Source organism: Suillus fuscotomentosus, assembly GCF_016647785.1.
Source record: "Suillus fuscotomentosus strain FC203 chromosome Unknown F5891scaffold_80, whole genome shotgun sequence".
Classification (NCBI taxonomy): Eukaryota; Fungi; Basidiomycota; class Agaricomycetes; order Boletales; family Suillaceae; genus Suillus; species Suillus fuscotomentosus.
This window is the reverse complement of record NW_024539592.1, coordinates 135,162-153,460: the sequence shown is the minus strand read 5'-3', so window position 1 is coordinate 153,460 and position 18,299 is coordinate 135,162. Positions and strand designations below refer to the sequence as shown.

The following is an 18,299-nucleotide window of genomic DNA, read 5'->3' as shown; positions in this document are numbered from 1 at the left end:
TGGGACAAATACATACAAACCTCGCGCCACTACAAGTTTTGCCAGTCGGCTTGGTGTGTAGAGTCTCAAAGTTGCGGTGTTTGAAATTATGTTGTACATATTTGGTTTTCGGCTAAGGTAACAGTATGAAGACTCTCTCACACCTCTGCCGATGGTTTGGAGTCTGAGTAGTAGTATACTTAAGTCAGTGTGTCAATAGATTGATGGTCCGGACTCTGGAGAGAGCGAGCTGGGGACCGGCGCGGTCACGTGCATGCATGACATTCAACTTTACTGCAACTCACTTACTGTTGAACTGAGGCTGCCTTGCGATCATCGATACCTTTCCTTTTCTTGTGATCTCTGTTTTGGCTATTGCAGGATATGGGTGTAGCGGGACTCTGGGAGGTTTGTTGCATGAGTTGATACGAAAGTTTGCTCTAAGTCACGGTCTAATAGGTGCTACGACCTGCTGGGCAAACACAGTCATTAACACATCTATCTGTTACCCAAGGATTTGAAGCAAATGCCGGTGGTCGACGAGGCTTTCGCATAGGCATTGATGCCTCAATTTGGTTCTTTCATGCCGCGTACGGTAAAGAAGGAGAGAATCCGGAACTGCGTACACTCTTCTTTCGCTGTTCCAGACTCATGAGCATGCCTCTCCTCCCACTCTTCGTATTCGATGGTCCAAAAAGGCCTTCTGTCAAACGCGGGAAGAGAGTAAGCGGCAACGCGCACTGGCTCACTACTGGAATGAAAAATATCATCGTTGCTTTTGGTTTTGAATGGAGAACGGTGCGTCTACGCGAAAAGTGATGACGAAAAGAAGATTTATGATGTACAGGCTCCTGGCGAGGCCGAAGCTGAGCTTGCGTACCTGAATCGTATGGGAATCATCGATGCTGTCCTCTCCGATGATGTTGACAACTTTCTATTTGGTGCCACTATGGTTATCCGCAAGTAAATCCTATCACCCTGAGCATACCGTCGAAAGCTGACTTTTGTATAGTCCTAGTAATACACTGTCCGGAAACCGGGCGCACCCAGTGAGAAACGCCGACGGACGTGATGACGGAAACCACGTCGTGACGTATCGCGCCGCTGATATCCTCTCCCACGACGATATCTGTCTCTCGCAAGGAGGCTGTATTCTAATTGGCCTCCTCTCCGGCGGAGACTACCATCAGGCTGGTGTCCAAGGCTGCGGGAAGCTCATTGCCGCTGCCCTCGCACGTTGTGGATTCGGAGACCAACTGCTAGAAGCTGCCAACTCCCTCACCCGCGAGGAGCTAGAGAAATGGCTTGACACTTGGCGTGATGAAGTGCGCGAGGAACTGCGTACGAACAAGAGTGGCCTCATCGGATCGAAGAAACCTGCACTCGCAAAGAAGATTCCTGATGATTTTCCTAATGTCGATATTCTATTATCCTACACCAATCCTATCACGAGCGAGACAGAGGGTAAACCCACGCGAGACATCACTTGGGAACAAGAGCCCGACATTGGTAAAATTTCTTCACTTTGCGAACTGTACTTCGAATGGGGTGTGAAGGACGTGATCATCAAGCGGTTTCGCACAGTTTTGTGGCCAAGCGCTGTGCAACGTATCCTGCGGCGTGGTGCAATAGAAAAGGACGAGAAAAAATGCAGAGGTTTACCGATGAGCCCTAAAAAGAGCAAGACAACAGGCAAACTTGCGCCGGGAACGCCCTCGAAGATGATTACAAAGTACTTTTCGTCGATGAAGCTCCACTCTCCAACCAAAGACAACCGGAAGGACCAAGAGCACAGTGATACTGAATCTGAAGCAGAGGAAGATAGGCTGATTGTCAAGATTCACTCCTCGCGACGACACGCGTCTACAGATGGAATTCTTGAGTACCGGCTGGAGATCGCCCCTGCGCAGCTTGTACGACTAGCTGGAGGCGGCGTTCAGGGAATCAGGCCCCCAATCGAGGTAGATGCTGCCTTCGATGATACCGAAGGGGATGATGAAGATGAGGATGAGGATGACGGAAAGCAAAGGGGCAAGGGAAAGGGAAAGAAACCTCCACCAGATCCCAAGAGCCACCTTCGTGTGTGGATGCCAGCATGTATGGTGCAAACCGTGGAGCCGGAGCTCGTCGAAGCCTTTGAGGAAATTCAGCGCAGAAAGCTCGAGAAAAAGACCAAGCGATCAAATAAGACAGATGGGAAGAAGAAGGCTGCGTCCACTGCGCAGGGAGATAGCGATGGAGATTCCCTCCCTGTTCTAGCCCTTACGAAAAAGAAACCTACCCGTCAGAAGAAAGCCGTGGTGAAACGGCAGGACAGCGGGCTTGCTCCTCCCTCTCTCCCAATCACCGATGCTTCTGACGATCCTTTCCTGGAGCCTGAGAGTACTGTTCATGTTGATACATCTCGGCAGCCCCAAACTGGTCGTCAGAAACATACGAATTCATCTGACTCAGATTCTCCACAATCCTACATAACTAAGTCTCCAAGAAAATCATCGCAGCAAACATCCCCGCGCTCATCAGGCTTAGTCCGGCCCACAGGTTCAACATCATTTATACAGCCGATGCGCAAGCTTGACGACATCATTGATATCTCGAACATGACGGAGAGGAAAAAGAAAGATGTTTCCATCGCACAAGGCGGCAGCGATACAGATGCTCTCCCACTTTCATCCCCTCCGAAGAAGACGACAGTCCGTCCAAAGAAAGCAGTTGTGGAACCCCGTGTCACCGCGCATGCTCCTCGCCCTTTCCCGATGTCAGGTTTCATCAGTACTTCTGACGATCTTTTCATAGAGCCCGCGAATTCTATTCGCTCTTATATGCCCCAGCAGTCCTCACAAACCTGCTCTAAGAAGCATACCAAATCGTCCGACCCTGAATCCCTCCAATCCGCTGTAACCAGATCTCCAAGGAAAACGCCGCAGCGGACATCCCCGCGCTCGTCAGGCTTGATCACGCGCCCGAGTTCACCATCACTCGTGCAGTCTATCCACAAGTTTGACGATGTCATTGAGATCTCTAGTGATTCCGACGTGCCATTACCACCCACAAAACTTTCTGTCAAGGCACCCCTGCTGCTGGCCAGAGAGAAAGCCAAGAATGGGAATAGTTTATCTCACGTGAAAAACAAACGCCATGGCCGAGTCGAGTCGACGTTCAAGGGCCAATCAACGAGAATAGTCGTGGTAGAGAACGACATCATTGATTTGACTTGCTGAATTGCTCGCCATGAGGATTGGTCGTAACTCGAGTTTTTGGTTGTACAACAAGATTGTATGTGTAGTAGTAGAAGGATCTACAGGATATACCCTCTGTATGTTTTGAATGTGAAGTATTGTCAGGTGGTTATTCTCCATGGTTTGTCGATCTTAGAATGATTCTTCCATTGGAGCTACACCACTATTCTAATCTGCCGAAGATTCTCTTGTCTTTTATGATGATCTGACATACGGTACCCTGAGCTCATCTCGTCCCTCGAGATACATGAGACCGTTTATTGCATACTCATCTATGAACATGACAGTACCACAAGCTTGGCAACTCGACAAAAATGGTGAGCATTGAACAATCTATGGACGAGTGGATGTGAAAGCGAATACTAGCGGAGACAGTGGAAGGTATTGATACACCATCAATTGAAAATGGGTGGCAGTACAGTAATAACTCATCGGAAAACAACAGTTCGTGAAAATCAAGAAAACAGTGAACAGAAACACATAACGTCCATTTATATGACAGTGAAAATTGGTACTAATTGTGCAGTCGGGTGTGCCGAGTCACCGACATACATGCCTAACCACCGGCCTTGCCGAGCAAAGCATAGCCATTTCCTGCTGGTCCGTGCAGCTACATCGCACATAAGAAATGTGGAAAACCAAAAAAAAAAAGAAGGGATGACCGTACCTTTGAGTAGCATCGGTGGCAAAGGGGATCCCCGTCTTTCTCGGTCAATCTAGCTGGAATCTAACGGAGTGTTGCACTCCTTGCACCTCAAACATCCCTTGTGCCAAGTCTTTCCTATGGCCTTCATCTATCCCACACATGTCAATCAAATTCACACCAGCCCCTCGATAAAAATTACCTGTTCAGCGAAATAAACATTCTTCCCACACCGCGGACATGTTGGAGTCGCGCCCGCAGAAAATGCCTTTACAGGAGTGCCACCGCTACCAAATGCCACGCCATACCTTGTGCCGGTAGAAGTTGGTTGCAACGGCGTCATCGGAGATGAACTTGAGCGTGCAAGTGTTACAGAAGATAATTTCAGGGTAGACGTAGTATTAGTTCCATTGCTTGCTGATTTTGTTGGGCTCAGTGGGACAGTACGCGGCATGTCGCCAATGCGTACTGTGCTAGTAGCTGTCCCCGTAAACGTAAGGGCTGGAGATGGCGTAGATTCTGCCGGCGTCTCTTCTCTCACCCCCTCGTGGTGCAAGATTGTGTTGACGGTTTGATTCGTGTTTTCAGAGCTAAGCTCGACAATAGGATTGTTGGGTGAGCGATTGAACCGTGCGGGGAGGACCGAGTTCGCTTTGAGGATGGGCGATGGCGACATGGCACCATTCATATAGCGTCCTGTGCTTGAGTTTTGCGCGCGCACCGGTGATCGCGCACCATGTCGCTGGCTTAGATCGACTGATTCACCACGTATGAAAGTGGGTGCAGGGAAGGAGTTGCGCACAGGTGATGCAGGAAGTGGTGGAGGTGTGGCCATGTCATCGCGATGAGGGAGATTGGCATGTCTCAGGTCGCGAGTGCCGAAATTTCGAACGTGACATGTTTTGCTGTAACTCAGATCAACGATTGAAAGATATGAAGAGTTGTGGGGGGTACCAGTATGGCTAAGCAGGAAAGGGTAAGCTACATGATGCATAGCAACCTCATAGGCAGAACGTACCTCCTGATCGTGTTCAAGAAGCGTGAATGAGTCTAACCTCTTATTACATGTCGTGCAGGCCAGGCAAGGCTGACCGGATTTGTTGTAAATCACACGAACCTAGGCGTGTGGGTGAACTCACCTTGTGATAGAGCTGATTACGTTGATTAATAACATTTTGTATTGCAGAGTACTATCGATCAGCCCACCTTCCTACCAGGTCCCATCACCTGTCGGATATCAATAAGAAATTACGAAGCATGAAACGAGGCTGCTCGCCTGTTCTGCAGCATAAACAGCCTTGTTGCATCTAGGACATATCGGTGTACCGCCAAACGGGTGCATGGCAGCTATGTAATATAACCGACTTGTACCTGATCGAGGTCGAGCTACAGATTGGTGCAAGCTTGAAAGATGGTCGTTCGTTGTCGCTTATGCGTGACTATGTACTTCGGAGGAGTAACGGGAAACATCCATCGGAGATTGAAAGCTATATCGCTTTTTTGCTACAGGCCAAATCTTTCGTCCATCGCCATCTCCCTCTTATCCAGTTCATAGATTTTTTGTTTTCTCTTCTTATTCTGTCATCATGTCTGACGATGAGCAACACAACCAGCAGTTCGAGCAGGTCTGCTTATTTTATCTACAATGTTTCGCGATCATGCTAGACAACTGATCTCGCGATGATCATCATTTAGGCTAGCGCAGGTGCCTCGCTCACTTTCCCTATGCAATGTTCTGCGCTCCGCAAAAACGGTCACGTTGTCATAAAAGGTGCGCTAGACTGTATCTACCCTGCATTGCCGGCCCGACAACCTCATTCCAGGTCGTCCCTGCAAGATCGTTGAGATGTCCACCTCTAAGACCGGGAAACACGGTCACGCAAAGGTCCATCTCGTCGGTGTCGACGTGCGTCTATGTTCCACTAAACCTACGAATTGCTGCTTCAATTTCCGATCACACAGATCTTCACTGACAAAAAGATGGTAAAGTATCAATAGTTGACTTCGTCATAAGCGCTACCGCTTATGGTTTCCGTATCGTCCTTTTTATAGGAAGATATTTCCCCTTCCACCCACAACATGGACGTTCCCAACGTGAACCGTACTGAGTACCAGCTTGTGAGTACGCTGTTTACCTTCGTCTCCTGTGGTTACTCAAACTCCCCGTAGCTCGGTGTCGACGACGGCTTCCTCAATCTCATGAACGCTGACGGAGGTACTAAGGATGATGTCAAGCTTCCTGACAGCAAGCTCGGTGAGGAGATCTTAGCTGGCTTCGAAGTCGCAGACACCGTTATGGTCACAGTCACCGCTGCGATGGGTGAGGAGCAAGTACGTTCATCATGCAGCGCCCTTGCAGTTCTCCGATTCTTAATGCACGTTCCAGGTTACATCTTTCAAGGTCTCCAATCAGTAAACGTAGGTGTCTGCTTTGGCCATATCCTCCGTTCGCGATTTTCACACAGCTTGTTATCAAGGTCTTTCACTTCTGATTGTCGCACACGTCCTGTCATTTTTCTGTCACGTCAGCTATTCTTACTTTCAGTCAATATCTGCGCATGTACTTTCATCAAGGCATTGTACTGAATGTACATCAGTATGACTAGGTTCCGATGTTGGAATAAAGAATTATGTATTTCATGTTGTAGACAGGAGGCATTTATGGAGGAGATCGCAGTAAACCACGTCCAGATAGTAAGAATTAGTGACCTTACACCCTTGCGTGCTCCGGTCGCCCACAATAGTTCTTTCCCCTTACTAATACTATCGCCAACACGGCAGTCCAGCATTCTATCTGCTGTGCATGAGACGTGCAACTTGACCTGGCGTGAGGCAGACGTGACCGCGTGACCACCCTAGTCGCATCCGTAGTTCTATAGTTCAGCAAGCAAAAATTGTTTATTATTTCTGTATTTTATTTTCTATATTATAAATATAAGCTTTATTTATAGGTTGTTTGGTTGAGCATCATTCCTGAAAGTGCACAGGACTCGGTATTTTGATTCTTTACCTTGGACAGTGACCACTTGGTGACCACGACAAGTAATATCATCCACACGGACAGGCCCTCGACTTACTAACGGATTTTTGAACATGACCAGCTCCAAGGAAAATCCAGATTCTGACCTCTACGGAGGTGAGCATTGTTGCATGTCACCGGCTCTAGGGCAACTGCTTACATTCTACAGACCTGTACGATGACGAGTTTACTGTCCCACTGGATGATGAGGCCTCCCCTACCACAGAGGTTCCTCCGCAAGCAGACAAGAACCCTGAGCCTGTGAAAATGGAGGTTTCAGCAACGACCATGTCGGCGTCCATCTCTACCTGCAAAACCTCAGTCTTCAAAAAACGACCCTTTGTCATATTCGGCGCAGGTTGCAAAGCAGTTCTCTGCGTACCAACAGACACCGAGCCAGGAGCGTATCCAGAAACCACCTTTACCCCTCCCACCAAACCCGAGTGCACAAAGTGGGCCTTCGGCAATAGCAACGCACGAAGGACCGACCGACAGTCATGCGGACAGGCCTATCCGACCTTCAGAAATGAAAGACGAAGGGTAAGTACATGCTTACCACATGTATGGTTATTTGTGCCTGTATTTTCTTGGGCGAAGCACTTCTAGACTCAGTCTCCGCTATGTCTTGCACGATAGTTTACCCTTGTCGTTCTTTCATGAAAGATGAACGAATGGGAACCTGACAGTTACAGTACATGCTGCTGCACTGCTACCACTGCTTACAGTCGAGCTTACTATCTGCACCTACACTCTGCGCATCGCCTATGCTTCTGTCTTTCATACTCTCATGGCTACTTGCTATAATTGGTCACTAATCACTTATATCTTTCTGGATACTTCCTTGGACCCATCGACACGCTCTACTCTTACTACATGCCTCACCTACGGATCCTTGCCTCACTTACGGTCGTCACCTCCGATAGCAAAATGTTTATTGGCGGCCTTAACTGGGACACTACAGATGGTATACACCCATGCAATGACAATCAAGTTCTATTTACTGACTACTATCCTATGTTGTCCTTCCTATGAGCAGAGGGTCTGAGGACGTATTTTTCTCAGTTTGGCAAGGTAATTTATTTTTGGATTTAAGCTGTCGATGAATGTTGTGCTCGGGTTATGATGCTGATAAGCATTTAAGGTGGATGCTTGTACCATTATGCGTGACCCGGATGGCCGTTCAAGGGGCTTCGCTTTCTTGACCTTCGAAGAACCGGAAAGCGTGAATGCTGTCACCGGAAGGGAGCATATCTTGGACGGGAAAGCTGTCAGTGTATCCGTCTTGCATCTTTTTTTCAATCTCACTAATGTCGCCGATAGATCGACCCGAAACGCGCGATTCCCAGAGAAGAGCACCTCAGAAACACGCGGTACTTTGTTGGTGGTCTCGCTCCCACCACCAATGCAGACACAATGCGCGAGTTTTTCTCGCGGTTTGGCAAAGTCGTCGATGCGACAGTCATGGTCGATCGCGAGTCGGGCCGTTCCAAAGGCTTTGGCTTTGTAACTTTTGAGGATTCGAATAATTCTGATGAGTTTGTGGGAAAACTCGGGTTGATGTTGGATGATAAGCAGGTACGTATTGATGCGTTTACCGAACACATTTTCCTCTCAACATGTCGACAGATTGAAGTGAAAGCTGCTCAACCTCGAAGCCAGCGCGATCAGGCGCGAAACATGCAACAGGGTAGCCGCGAGCCCTATTTCAATGACTCCGAATCACGCACGCCCAACACGTCCGCGATGGCTTTCCCACCACAGGCCAACCCCGCAGCCACCAACATGCTTTATCAGCGTGTGATGAGTCAAATGCCCATGATGGGAGCAGCGAACATGGGCATTATGAACCCCATGATGATGGGCATGGGCATGGGAGGTATGGGAGGCATGAATGGTATGAGCGGTATGGGCGGTGTAGGTGGTATGGGCGGTATGGGTGGTATGGGCGGCATGGGGATGAACATGATGGCGGGTATAAGTCCAATGGGTGGTATGGGTATGAACGCCATGCGGATGGGAATGCCAGGGATGGGGATGATGAACACTACGGGCGCAGGTGTAGGAATGGGGATGAACAACATGGGGATGCGCATGCGGCAGGGCATGACTGGCGCTGTTACCCCGAACGCGAATGCAGGGCGCATGCCAATGAACCAGGGACTGGGTCCATCGAGAATGTCGAGTCGTGGACAGCATTCATTCCATCCATATGCACGATAGTTTTTATTTGCTTTGCATCTGCTGATCTGTACCATATATCACCACTAGTTATTTAAACATGCATCATGATGATCAGTGCATGACGAACTTCTTCTTGAAGTGCGCTATCTATTCACGTGCAGATAATGTTGTGTCTACTACGTACTACGATTTCAGCTACAGAAAATACCATACAAGAGCATCAGAATATGCAGTGACCCGCTCCTGATATATGCAGAGTTGTCCATGTCATAGGTCGACACTAATTCTAATATACTCACACTTTCACCTCGTAATTTGAACATTTCAACTGAATTTGTCTCCGTAGTTGAGCCCGAGTATACATCTGGCTGAGACAAGCAAAAAACTCAGCAATTACGTATCGTCACGTCCACCCTCTCATCTTCGCTACCAGCACTAACACCTGATCTCCAGGTAGTTTCTCTCCAACCACCCGACTTCCTTCCTCGTCGTTCATCCCCACATACTCTTTCCACCTATCCAATTCCTCATACTCAACATTGAGTGCCCTCACAATATTCGACAGATAACCAAGATCCGATGAGAGTTGTGCGGCTCCTGCGATGGAAAGCGTACGGATCCTCGGCAGGACGCTGCTGGTAAGGTGCGATAGAATAGAATGTCCGAGGGAGGACAGCCAGGCTGCTGCAACTGCCTCTGGGCTCAGTACTACCGGCTTGGGGGGTAAGATGAGTGAAAGTCGTCGGTTGTGCCCAAGCTCAGAGGGTTGGGCATGCATATGTTCACTCAGGCCACTCAGATAGGCTTCATCGACATTCGGGAGTGTGTTAAGCGAGAAGCCTAGTGCATCGTCGTCTGCATATACCTCAAACAGCCGTGGCAGATTCAACAGCCCCTCTGCAACGCGTTGGACGATATCGCTGGGGGAAAGCGAAAACACAGGCACGTGCAGATCGCCGGTCGTGCGCATAGATTTTGGATCACCCGGTACCGCCCAGAGGGCAAGGGATGCATAGGATGAGAGATGTGTATGTAAGGGGGAAAGAAGGGTGTGCTGCAGGGAGGACTGAAGGGCTCTGGCAAGGGACGCAATGGATGTCCGCGTCGTAGTGAGTAGTGGAACAGGGGGTTGGGATTCTGCGGATGATAAGAGATCGTGCAAAGTTGCGCTGTTCAGGGAAGACTGCGCCAGGAGCAAACCAGCACCCTTGGTTGCACCAGGTGTATACACCCCGCCTTCGTGCTGCGCCAGTCGGAATGCTGTGGCGATCTGCACGAGCGCAGCTCGCAGCTTACCCTCAAAAGTGCCGAGCCGATCAAGCACCGCTCGTGTAGACGCGAGGAGGTGCAAGATGAGTTGAATGTTGCTCCAGTCCTGCGGGGAGTAATCCAGATCTGCGAGGTCATCTCCGGATTCTGCTGGGGCACCCGAAGGAGCAGAAAGATTCGCAGTCAGCGATTGGGTCCAGGAGTCAACAAACGAAGCAAGAGAGGAGTCCAACGCGAACATGAGTCCTGGAGCAGCATATCCATATGTGAAGGACATGCAGCGTACGAGGCTTTCCTCTGCAGCACTAAACACATCAACCGCGCGCTCGCGAAGAAGGCGAGCCGGGTCAGTGCTTGGGTTCTTGTTAGGGGTGAGTGTGGAGGTAAAAGATAAGTCATCAGAGAGGAGGCGCCGCTCCAGTGTCCCATAGTCGACTTGGAAGTCTAGGAACGCCTGAAAGAGTGCTTGGTCCCAATCAAGTACATCATTGAGTGTGGACTGCTGCGCCCGTGAAAAATTCGTGGCTGAATTCGATCGCCAGGACATGGACATACGCATGGAGCGGCGGCGGGTGTGCTTTGTAGGCAAAGGGCCATCCAAAGTGATGTCCGTGGGGATGGCAGAGAACTGTATTTTCTCCATGATTTTGTCTGTGCTCGCCGCGAACTCCTCCGTCGTTTTGTAGATAGCTATGATATCCTTGAGAGCAGATGAACCGATGGTGTTGAAAAGGGACGCAAGGCGCTGTGGACATGAAGGCTGTAGGATGGACAGAGTGGAAGTGATGAATGTTGAGAGCGTGATTTGAGGATCTGGAAAGATGGCAGGAATAGACGTGCGCTCTGCATTGAGGACGGCCAGAAAACTGGCGCAAAAAGTTGCCCAGAAGGCGCTGAACGTCTGTCTCGGCACCGCAGGCACTGACAGTTCCGTATCTTCCAGGACCTCGCTCTGCCACGAAGCAACCAGCCCTGCTCTCCGAGAGCCGAAATAATAGTTCCTGAACTCACTCTCCCTCTGTATGTTAGAAAATATTCCATAAAAGCTCCTGCAAAGCGCCGTATCGCCCGAGTTGATTGCACCGACCAATGCGGAACTGAGGGCAGCCTCGAGTTGGTTTTGGAGGGATACCATCAACGCACGACGAGGCTCATACTCCGGAGTTCCCGCAAACACAGGCATACTTCTGCTAGCCTCGTTCAATCTCTCGGCAGCCTTGTCATATGCACGCTCCGCTAGCAACGCAGTGACCTCAGCCTCTAAGCTGGACCACGACTCTGCCTCACGTAGCACATCCCTCACAGCTTCCATCCGTCGTTTCGCAGTGTCAAGAGTCTGCAACCTGTCGAGAGCAGCAGAAGTGCCCGTTCCAGCTGGGATACGGGCAGTGACGGTGGCGAGAGCAGAGTGTAGGGTGAGGGCACCGTCACGCATGAAATGCAGGTCATACGTGAGACGAGGAGCGCTGCGGGACACCTCGTCGATTGTGCGTTCGAGTGCAGCTGAAGTTGTTATTGCTGAAAGGTCCGTGGCGGTCAGCAGGTCCGCCAGCAGCGACTCAAGAGAAGCAAGCGGAGCATGATTGTCTTGTGGTGTAAGTGTGTCGTTGAGCCATGTGAGTACGTCGGGTGCGTCATCTAGCTCTTGCACAAGTGCAGACGCTGATGTGGAAGTCATATACGCTGTCTATTATAATTGTTGCTTGCACTGACGGTGATGGAGATGTAAGGCTCACGGAAGTCGTCAGCTAGACGTCCGTGGACCCGAAACGCCGCAACCCACTTTCAAGCTTCAAGTGGTAATACGAATACAGGATTGTGACACATGTATCATATTGCCAAGTCAACGAAAACAATTCCAAAAACACATAAATAGCAAAGTTGGATGATTGACTAAGTACTACAGAAGTTAACGTACAAATTGGTTGAACATGATGGAATGAAGAACAGAATAAAATGGACAGCTCCTCTAACCACACTTCAAATGAAGCTCGTAACAGGACCACAATTATCAAAAGACGCTAATGAACCCCATTTGCAGCAATAGTCACCCTACCCTCCCGCAGATGCTGCGCCGTGCGCTCAGCAGCCGCATCATATACATACTGCGTGGGTTGTCTTCGAGGCCACATTGCATTAGCGTTATCCCCGCCGCGTACCTCCTCATCCGACTCAAATACAACCGATCCACGCCTTGGCTCGTAGTACAAATCACTCGAGTCGTGTTGTTCTATATCAATGTATCAGTCAACCATGATTTCGTTATCAATCAAATGAGAACATAACACACCATCATCGACTTCTTCCACGACCCTCCTCTTCCCGAGCGCCTTCGCGCTCGGTCGCATGGGAGATTTAGTTTCTTCTTCCTCCACATCATTTTCGTCCACGTGTAACCGGTCCAAAGCACCACCCATATTTTCCAAAGAGTTCCCTCTTGATGGACGCACGAGGCCACCCCTATCTGGCGAGGGCGGGCGTGACGGGAATGCAGGAGAACGAGGACCCATGGGGGGAGGTGGCGGTGCGAGCAGTGTTGGTGTGCTCATAGACTGTGGTAGAGAACCGTATTGCGGATGGCCAGGGGAGAGCGCAGGAGGGACCCGAGGGAGTGGGTGGGTTTGTGAGGGAATAACGGGAGGTAGGTCATGTTGGCGGGGCGAACCAGGCGGTGATGGCATTGGTGACGGTGTGCGTGAGGAGCCGCCTCCATAATCATGATGGGATTCTCTGAAGTACTCATTTTCCACGTGCTATAGCAAATGTTAGTCTTGTTCAAGGGGATACAGAGCAGAAAACAGAATAATGATTTGACAGACAGAATGATTGGTGCAGGCAAACATAAGAAAAAACACTGACTCTTCGATCCATCTTCACATCCCTCCGACTAATCTCCACAGCCGCCTGCTCCTCCGCAAGCCGCACAACATCATCATACATTCTCAACGCCCCAAAAAGTGCCTCATTCGCATCAAGCAACGCACCAAGAAGCTCCTCCTCTGAAGTTTGTTTCTCTCCCTCTGTAATAGAAAAGTGAGTATCCATACCATGGTAATCTCGACTCGGCGGAGAACTGAATTGCATGTCAGGCTGCGATTTCGTACGTCCATTTCCTTCTGCATTCTTTTCTCGGTCATTGCGCGACCGTTCAGCTCCAGCAGATGCCCATGGAATTTGGGTATATATGAGTTCTTGCGACGCGCGGCACTTTGTCAAAAATTCCTATGGACCAGTCAGATCGATATTGACAAGATCGGGGTATGTGAGCCGTGATATGCCATGGAAAGGTATTGTAGCAGACTGGCAAAATGAATATCAAGGTTAACTGAGAAATCACACGCACCGGTATTAGGCTCCCTTCTATCTGTTCCGGTTTCGTGTATGCAAGCATCTCACTAAGGAAAGTCGCATTCCCTTTCGCGATCTTGCATTCCTGGAATAAGCGCTTCATGTCTTCTTCGGGAGGAATGACACCGCGCTGGAGATTTTTCTTCGACGGCCGCTAATCGCGACAAGACATTACCCGGACGAACGAACACAAAATAGAGCAGGATAATTGATCAGGGCACTTGTCATAATCTACAAAGCAAAAAAAGGCACTAACCTCCTCTATTGGTGGACGCGTAGGAACTATAGGGGGGCTAAACATAGCATCCTCGGTGTCAAACGGAATCCCCACGTCAGGCTTATCAGCGGGTTTCAATCGCGTCCACAGGGCACGAAAACCATCCCTATCACGGTCGCGATCTTTGAGCGAGAAAGGGGATGGTTCAGATTTGGGCGAGGGGTGGGGACCTATAAAGGACCACCAGGGGGTTGGGTCAGTATTGCGAAAAGAACGCAGGTTCGAATTAGCACACGACTCGGTGCTCAGAACCGATGGAGACAGGTTTAAAAAGGGATTGTGGAGTGACGAACACGTACGTGAGCTAGTGATGAAAGCGGCGGCTGCAAGCACCTCCATTAGTCGTTCTCTGACGACGGGACTTGTTCTTGAGCTTGTCAACACGTCCTCGAGGGTGTCGATGAATTTACGGGAGCTGATCTGAGTTAGAAAGATATCGGACGCGTTGCGGAGCATTATTGCCCATAACTGTGCAAAGCATAATGCAAGTTGGATGAAAAACAGCCGAGTATACGTTTTCCAAGATGAGAGATCAAGGACAAAGCAACGAGTCTAGTGGTGCTTACCCTAGCAGCAGATAACTGAGATTTAGGCTCTGCATATCTGTATCCCAGATACCCTGTCAATGGTATAGAGAGCGAGTCTGGGCTATGGAACGCACTTGAATTCCCTCCGAAGGGCTTTCATAGCCTCCTTTGCATTCGCTTCAGTAGCAGACGCGCGCTCGCAGACCTCGAGCACGAGAGACCAGTCCTCCGATGAGGTGGCTGTGAGGTACCCTACGTCGGTATAAATCTCTGAAAAGACACGATATCGGCTGAAGTGACGTACCGATCATGCGCGTCAGCTCCGAGGGATTATCTTCTTCGCGCCAAAGACGATCTCGTCCCTCTTTGTCTTTTTCTCTTTCCTTTTCCTTTTCCTTCTCACGAGTTTCACGGTCTTTATCACGCCCACGCTCCTTGTCTTTGTCCCTGTCCCTGTCCCTGATAATCCCGTCCCAAAAGCTCTTCCTCTCCTTCTTCTCTGCCTTGTCCCTGTGATCAACTGGAAAATAATCGTCTGGTATTATTTCGTGGGCATGATGCGGGTGTGATTGTTGCAGGGCATGCTCCAGATGTGGGTCGAGCGACTTCAGTATACCAAGTGCAGCAGGCCCAGGCTGTGTCTTCTGAATCTTCCGCCCGTCTCTCCGCACGGTATGGGTTGGGTTTGGGTTAGTCTGGGGGGCGGGCATGGGCGTAGGTGTAGTGGTGGTGTGACTTGTAATGCTGTATGGACTACTGGAACGCGCAGGTAATATTACAGGTGGAATCGAAGCTAGGGAAGACGAGCGGCTCGGTGACATCGGAGGCACTGCAAACTGAGGATACGGACTAGAAGGGACAGGGGGCTCAGATAGCACCTCCCAGTCACGGTGGTCCTCTGAGGGCCGTTTGGGGCGCACAAGTAGTGCATCCTATACATATGCATCAAAATTCAGGTTAGTGACGATCCAAGTCATGACATAGATGGTTGTTGCCAAAAGTAAGTTGAAGATCAAGACTCACATCGTCGATAACAACATCAACATCTCTGTGCGAGGTTATCCTTTGCTGCTTCACCTTGTCACGTCCAAAGAGTTTCTTCATTGGTAGGATAGAAAGAAAGAAAAGAGCTGGGAGTAGATAGATGAGGCACAAGCTTCAGTCACTTACACATGAGGCTGTGTATCACAGCTACTGTCATCACGTGACAAGTCATATCCTCGTCGCGAGCGATATTCAATTCCCGACAGCGTCGGTCAACGCAGTTGTACTAATAGTCTTGGCACTCACATACACAGCCACTCGAGACTCGCTGCGGAGACTGATAGAATATTTCGCATCTGTTGCAATCTTCTCGAATGTTGTAGGATATTGATATCATATTTCAATCGAGTTCCACTGGTACGACAAAATCGGTTGTATTCGGTTGCATTCGGGTATAATCTACTGATACAAATACTTCAACCCACAATCAGAAAACACGACATGGGATGATAGCGACAGCGATGCAAAACACGATAGCGGGGAAGCGATGCAACAGCAAGCACAAAGCAGCAACAAGGAAGGCAAGAAAAGGGTATGCAAGACGAGAGGATCCAATATCCAATGACGAAACAACATGATGAGCAATAATGAGATGGCAAGGAAAGTGGTAGTACGGAATGAGGGGAAGCTAGTGCCATCAATGATGTCGCTGTTCTTCGTTGACAGCCCTTCTCGTTCCTATACATTCATTGAACTAGACAACATAAAGAAGAGTTCCACTTACTGAGTATACAACCTTTATTTCACATGACTGCAGATAGAACAGGCTTGAAAGTGTTCACGAAAAGCAGTGAAAATATACCTTGATTTTCCCTGCGCTCAGCAGGAGTGTGTACTTGCCGTCTGTTTTGACCTGGTCGCATTTTAACTGCATTCTTAATAATGCATGCGGTGATAACATACCTAGATCGAAGATTCATACAATCCGCTGAGGAAGTTGGCGACAGTAGGAGGATGGCGACTTAGCGGGAAGATGATGGTCATGAAGAGAAGTAGGAAGATACAGTTGCCCCAACGAATTACAACATGATGTCACAAACTTTGCGGAAACAAAAAACTTGTACTGCCATACAAAAGAGTACTAGCCGCTGTGCGATGTATGTGATGCAGCGCGATGTGAAGTAGTCGATGAATTGATGTAAGGTTGCATAGCAGAAGTGCGTGCGGTGCACGTGCGTGTGAGCGCTCGAGTCTATGCTAACAAGTGCCCCCTCGGTGGTAATGACGTCTAGATTGCAATATAATGGCATTACCAAAGCTTGACTCACTACCTGACAAACAGACGCTTCCCTCGCATTGGTCGCGCACTGCCCACACGTCCAGTCTCTGCCTGATACATCCGGTACGCTTCACGAAGGTGATCTGGCGTGAGGGGACCAGAATCATTGCGCCGTGATTGAACCTGGCGAGCTAAATACAAGATAAATAAGAACACGTAAGACTGGGTGCGCAAATAGAAAGGCGTACCTTTTTCTACGATCTCGCCAACAAACACTTTCCCAACACCTGCTACTATTTGTGCAACGGGCTGAGAGACTTGCTGTCCTGTCGTTTGTTGTATAACCTATCCATAGTATTGTAAGTGAGGCTGCCATACCAATACCGCGAGCTCGCACCTTCCGTATAGCCTGCTTCGGTAGTGCATGGCGTCGATAGGCTTCAAAGCGCTCATACTGTGCTGGACTGAAATTGTCCATAAGCACCCTGACCGATTTAATAAGCAGGTGTACTATCAAACAAAATATCACAACTTACTTCAGATTATCCTTGCTCTCGCTCTGCCATGACAACTGAGCAGAGTAGTCATCATCCGCCATTGCAGGTAAAAGCTCATCTTCACCCTCTACGTCCTCATCCGGAGCACCCGCAGGTTTCGCGGCCGTCCCAGACGGTGGAATTATCGTATCTGTCGAAGAAGCAGCAGCAGTAACGGGTAGAGGCTGCGTCGCCACAGGTTCATCATCCCCACTGTCCATCGAGACATCACCAGCATTTGCGGCACTGCTTTGAGCAGCAGGAATTGTCACAGTGGAGGTCGAGGCAGTGGCAGTGGCACCTGCAGGGACTCCAGGCGTCGCCCACTGGGCTGGGGTGAATCGTGTTGCAGACGTAGATGTACTGGGTCCGGATTGTGGTGGGGGGCGAGAATCGGTGGACGCATTTGGTAATGCACCGCGAGGCTTGCGGCCGCGTTTTGCACCGGTTCCACGACCGCGTGTTGGCGCTGGCGCTGGACTTGGCGTTACTGGTGTACTAGGCGTCATTTGAATGAACGAGGTTGGCGTGTACGGCGTAGTCATTGTCGATCTGCAAGGTAAGGTTAATATCACTATTGTCTTTAGTGCTACTACAGGAGAATGAGTACGATCCAAACGATCCAAAACAACGACAGAGATGTGACTTAGACAATACGGTCACATGACGCACAATGTTTCTTCTCTCCGTCGCCTGACTCGCCTCCCATCTAACGTTGGCCCCCCGCGTGGTGTGCTGCTGTAACACTGCGATTTTGTGTGATTAGAAGGTACAATCAAACTTTTTAGCATACCTTTGACTGACATTCTCATCTAGAAACACCACTACTATTCGTCATATGATGATGATATTGCCTTGGATCATCGCCGTCGTCTTTCGTGTAAGTCTTTGTTTACTCGTTCCTCCTTCAAGTTCTACTTGGTGGAACTTTTTATCACCTTCCCGAGTTGGCTAGCCTTCTGTAGGTGAACCAACTCAGTAGGTTGCGCACGTCCGGACAAGCCTTTTGTAGGTGATC

The 18,299-nt window shown here is 49.5% G+C and overlaps 7 protein-coding genes across 7 annotated transcripts; 3 read left to right on the top strand and 4 right to left on the bottom strand.

The window, feature by feature from the left end:
- Nucleotides 1-363: 363 nt before the first annotated feature.
- Nucleotides 364-2,189, top strand: F5891DRAFT_902254 (PIN domain-like protein; the record flags this gene model as incomplete). Its single annotated transcript, XM_041373481.1, has 4 exons — nucleotides 364-387; nucleotides 439-777; nucleotides 827-942; nucleotides 992-2,189. Coding segments are annotated over 4 exons (1,677 nt in total), but the record flags the coding sequence as incomplete, so codon positions are not given.
- Nucleotides 2,190-3,462: 1,273 nt separating this feature from the next.
- F5891DRAFT_1062697 (uncharacterized protein) lies at nucleotides 3,463-5,330 on the bottom strand. Its single transcript, XM_041362969.1, has 7 exons — nucleotides 5,138-5,330; nucleotides 5,068-5,088; nucleotides 4,917-4,948; nucleotides 4,064-4,772; nucleotides 3,979-4,012; nucleotides 3,886-3,938; nucleotides 3,463-3,828 (listed from the first exon to the last, which is right to left on the bottom strand). The coding sequence occupies exons 1-7, from the start codon at nucleotides 5,201-5,203 to the stop codon at nucleotides 3,775-3,777; spliced, it is 969 nt and encodes a 322-aa protein (XP_041220011.1). The 5' UTR covers nucleotides 5,204-5,330; the 3' UTR covers nucleotides 3,463-3,774.
- Nucleotides 5,331-5,447: 117 nt separating this feature from the next.
- Nucleotides 5,448-6,277, top strand: F5891DRAFT_1130949 (initiation factor 5a; the record flags this gene model as incomplete). Its single annotated transcript, XM_041364596.1, has 7 exons — nucleotides 5,448-5,486; nucleotides 5,557-5,632; nucleotides 5,685-5,767; nucleotides 5,824-5,844; nucleotides 5,914-5,979; nucleotides 6,031-6,192; nucleotides 6,248-6,277. The coding sequence occupies 7 exons, from the start codon at nucleotides 5,448-5,450 to the stop codon at nucleotides 6,275-6,277; spliced, it is 477 nt and encodes a 158-aa protein (XP_041220010.1).
- A 677-nt stretch (nucleotides 6,278-6,954) lies between these two features.
- Nucleotides 6,955-9,100, top strand: F5891DRAFT_1195273 (hnRNP A1-gamma isoform; the record flags this gene model as incomplete). Its single annotated transcript, XM_041368095.1, has 8 exons — nucleotides 6,955-6,997; nucleotides 7,050-7,153; nucleotides 7,203-7,420; nucleotides 7,804-7,844; nucleotides 7,917-7,951; nucleotides 8,022-8,147; nucleotides 8,201-8,455; nucleotides 8,507-9,100. 8 exons carry the CDS (start codon nucleotides 6,955-6,957, stop codon nucleotides 9,098-9,100), a joined length of 1,416 nt encoding a protein of 471 aa, XP_041220009.1.
- A 364-nt stretch (nucleotides 9,101-9,464) lies between these two features.
- On the bottom strand, nucleotides 9,465-13,212 carry F5891DRAFT_1255832 (Golgi complex component 7-domain-containing protein; the record flags this gene model as incomplete). The annotated part of the gene is made up of 2 exons (XM_041370000.1): nucleotides 12,621-13,212; nucleotides 9,465-11,917 (listed from the first exon to the last, which is right to left on the bottom strand). Exons 1-2 carry the CDS (start codon nucleotides 13,009-13,011, stop codon nucleotides 9,465-9,467), a joined length of 2,844 nt encoding a protein of 947 aa, XP_041220008.1. The 5' UTR covers nucleotides 13,012-13,212.
- Nucleotides 13,213-13,314: 102 nt separating this feature from the next.
- F5891DRAFT_728085 (uncharacterized protein) lies at nucleotides 13,315-15,705 on the bottom strand. Its single transcript, XM_041372989.1, has 6 exons — nucleotides 15,506-15,705; nucleotides 14,787-15,414; nucleotides 14,617-14,734; nucleotides 14,522-14,558; nucleotides 13,935-14,423; nucleotides 13,315-13,832 (listed from the first exon to the last, which is right to left on the bottom strand). Exons 1-6 carry the CDS (start codon nucleotides 15,584-15,586, stop codon nucleotides 13,479-13,481), a joined length of 1,707 nt encoding a protein of 568 aa, XP_041220007.1. The 5' UTR covers nucleotides 15,587-15,705; the 3' UTR covers nucleotides 13,315-13,478.
- Nucleotides 15,706-16,793: 1,088 nt separating this feature from the next.
- Nucleotides 16,794-17,790, bottom strand: F5891DRAFT_961532 (TAFII28-domain-containing protein; the record flags this gene model as incomplete). The annotated part of the gene is made up of 4 exons (XM_041375818.1): nucleotides 16,794-16,936; nucleotides 16,994-17,090; nucleotides 17,143-17,230; nucleotides 17,282-17,790. The coding sequence occupies 4 exons, from the start codon at nucleotides 17,788-17,790 to the stop codon at nucleotides 16,794-16,796; spliced, it is 837 nt and encodes a 278-aa protein (XP_041220006.1).
- Between the last annotated feature and the right edge of the window lie 509 nt (nucleotides 17,791-18,299).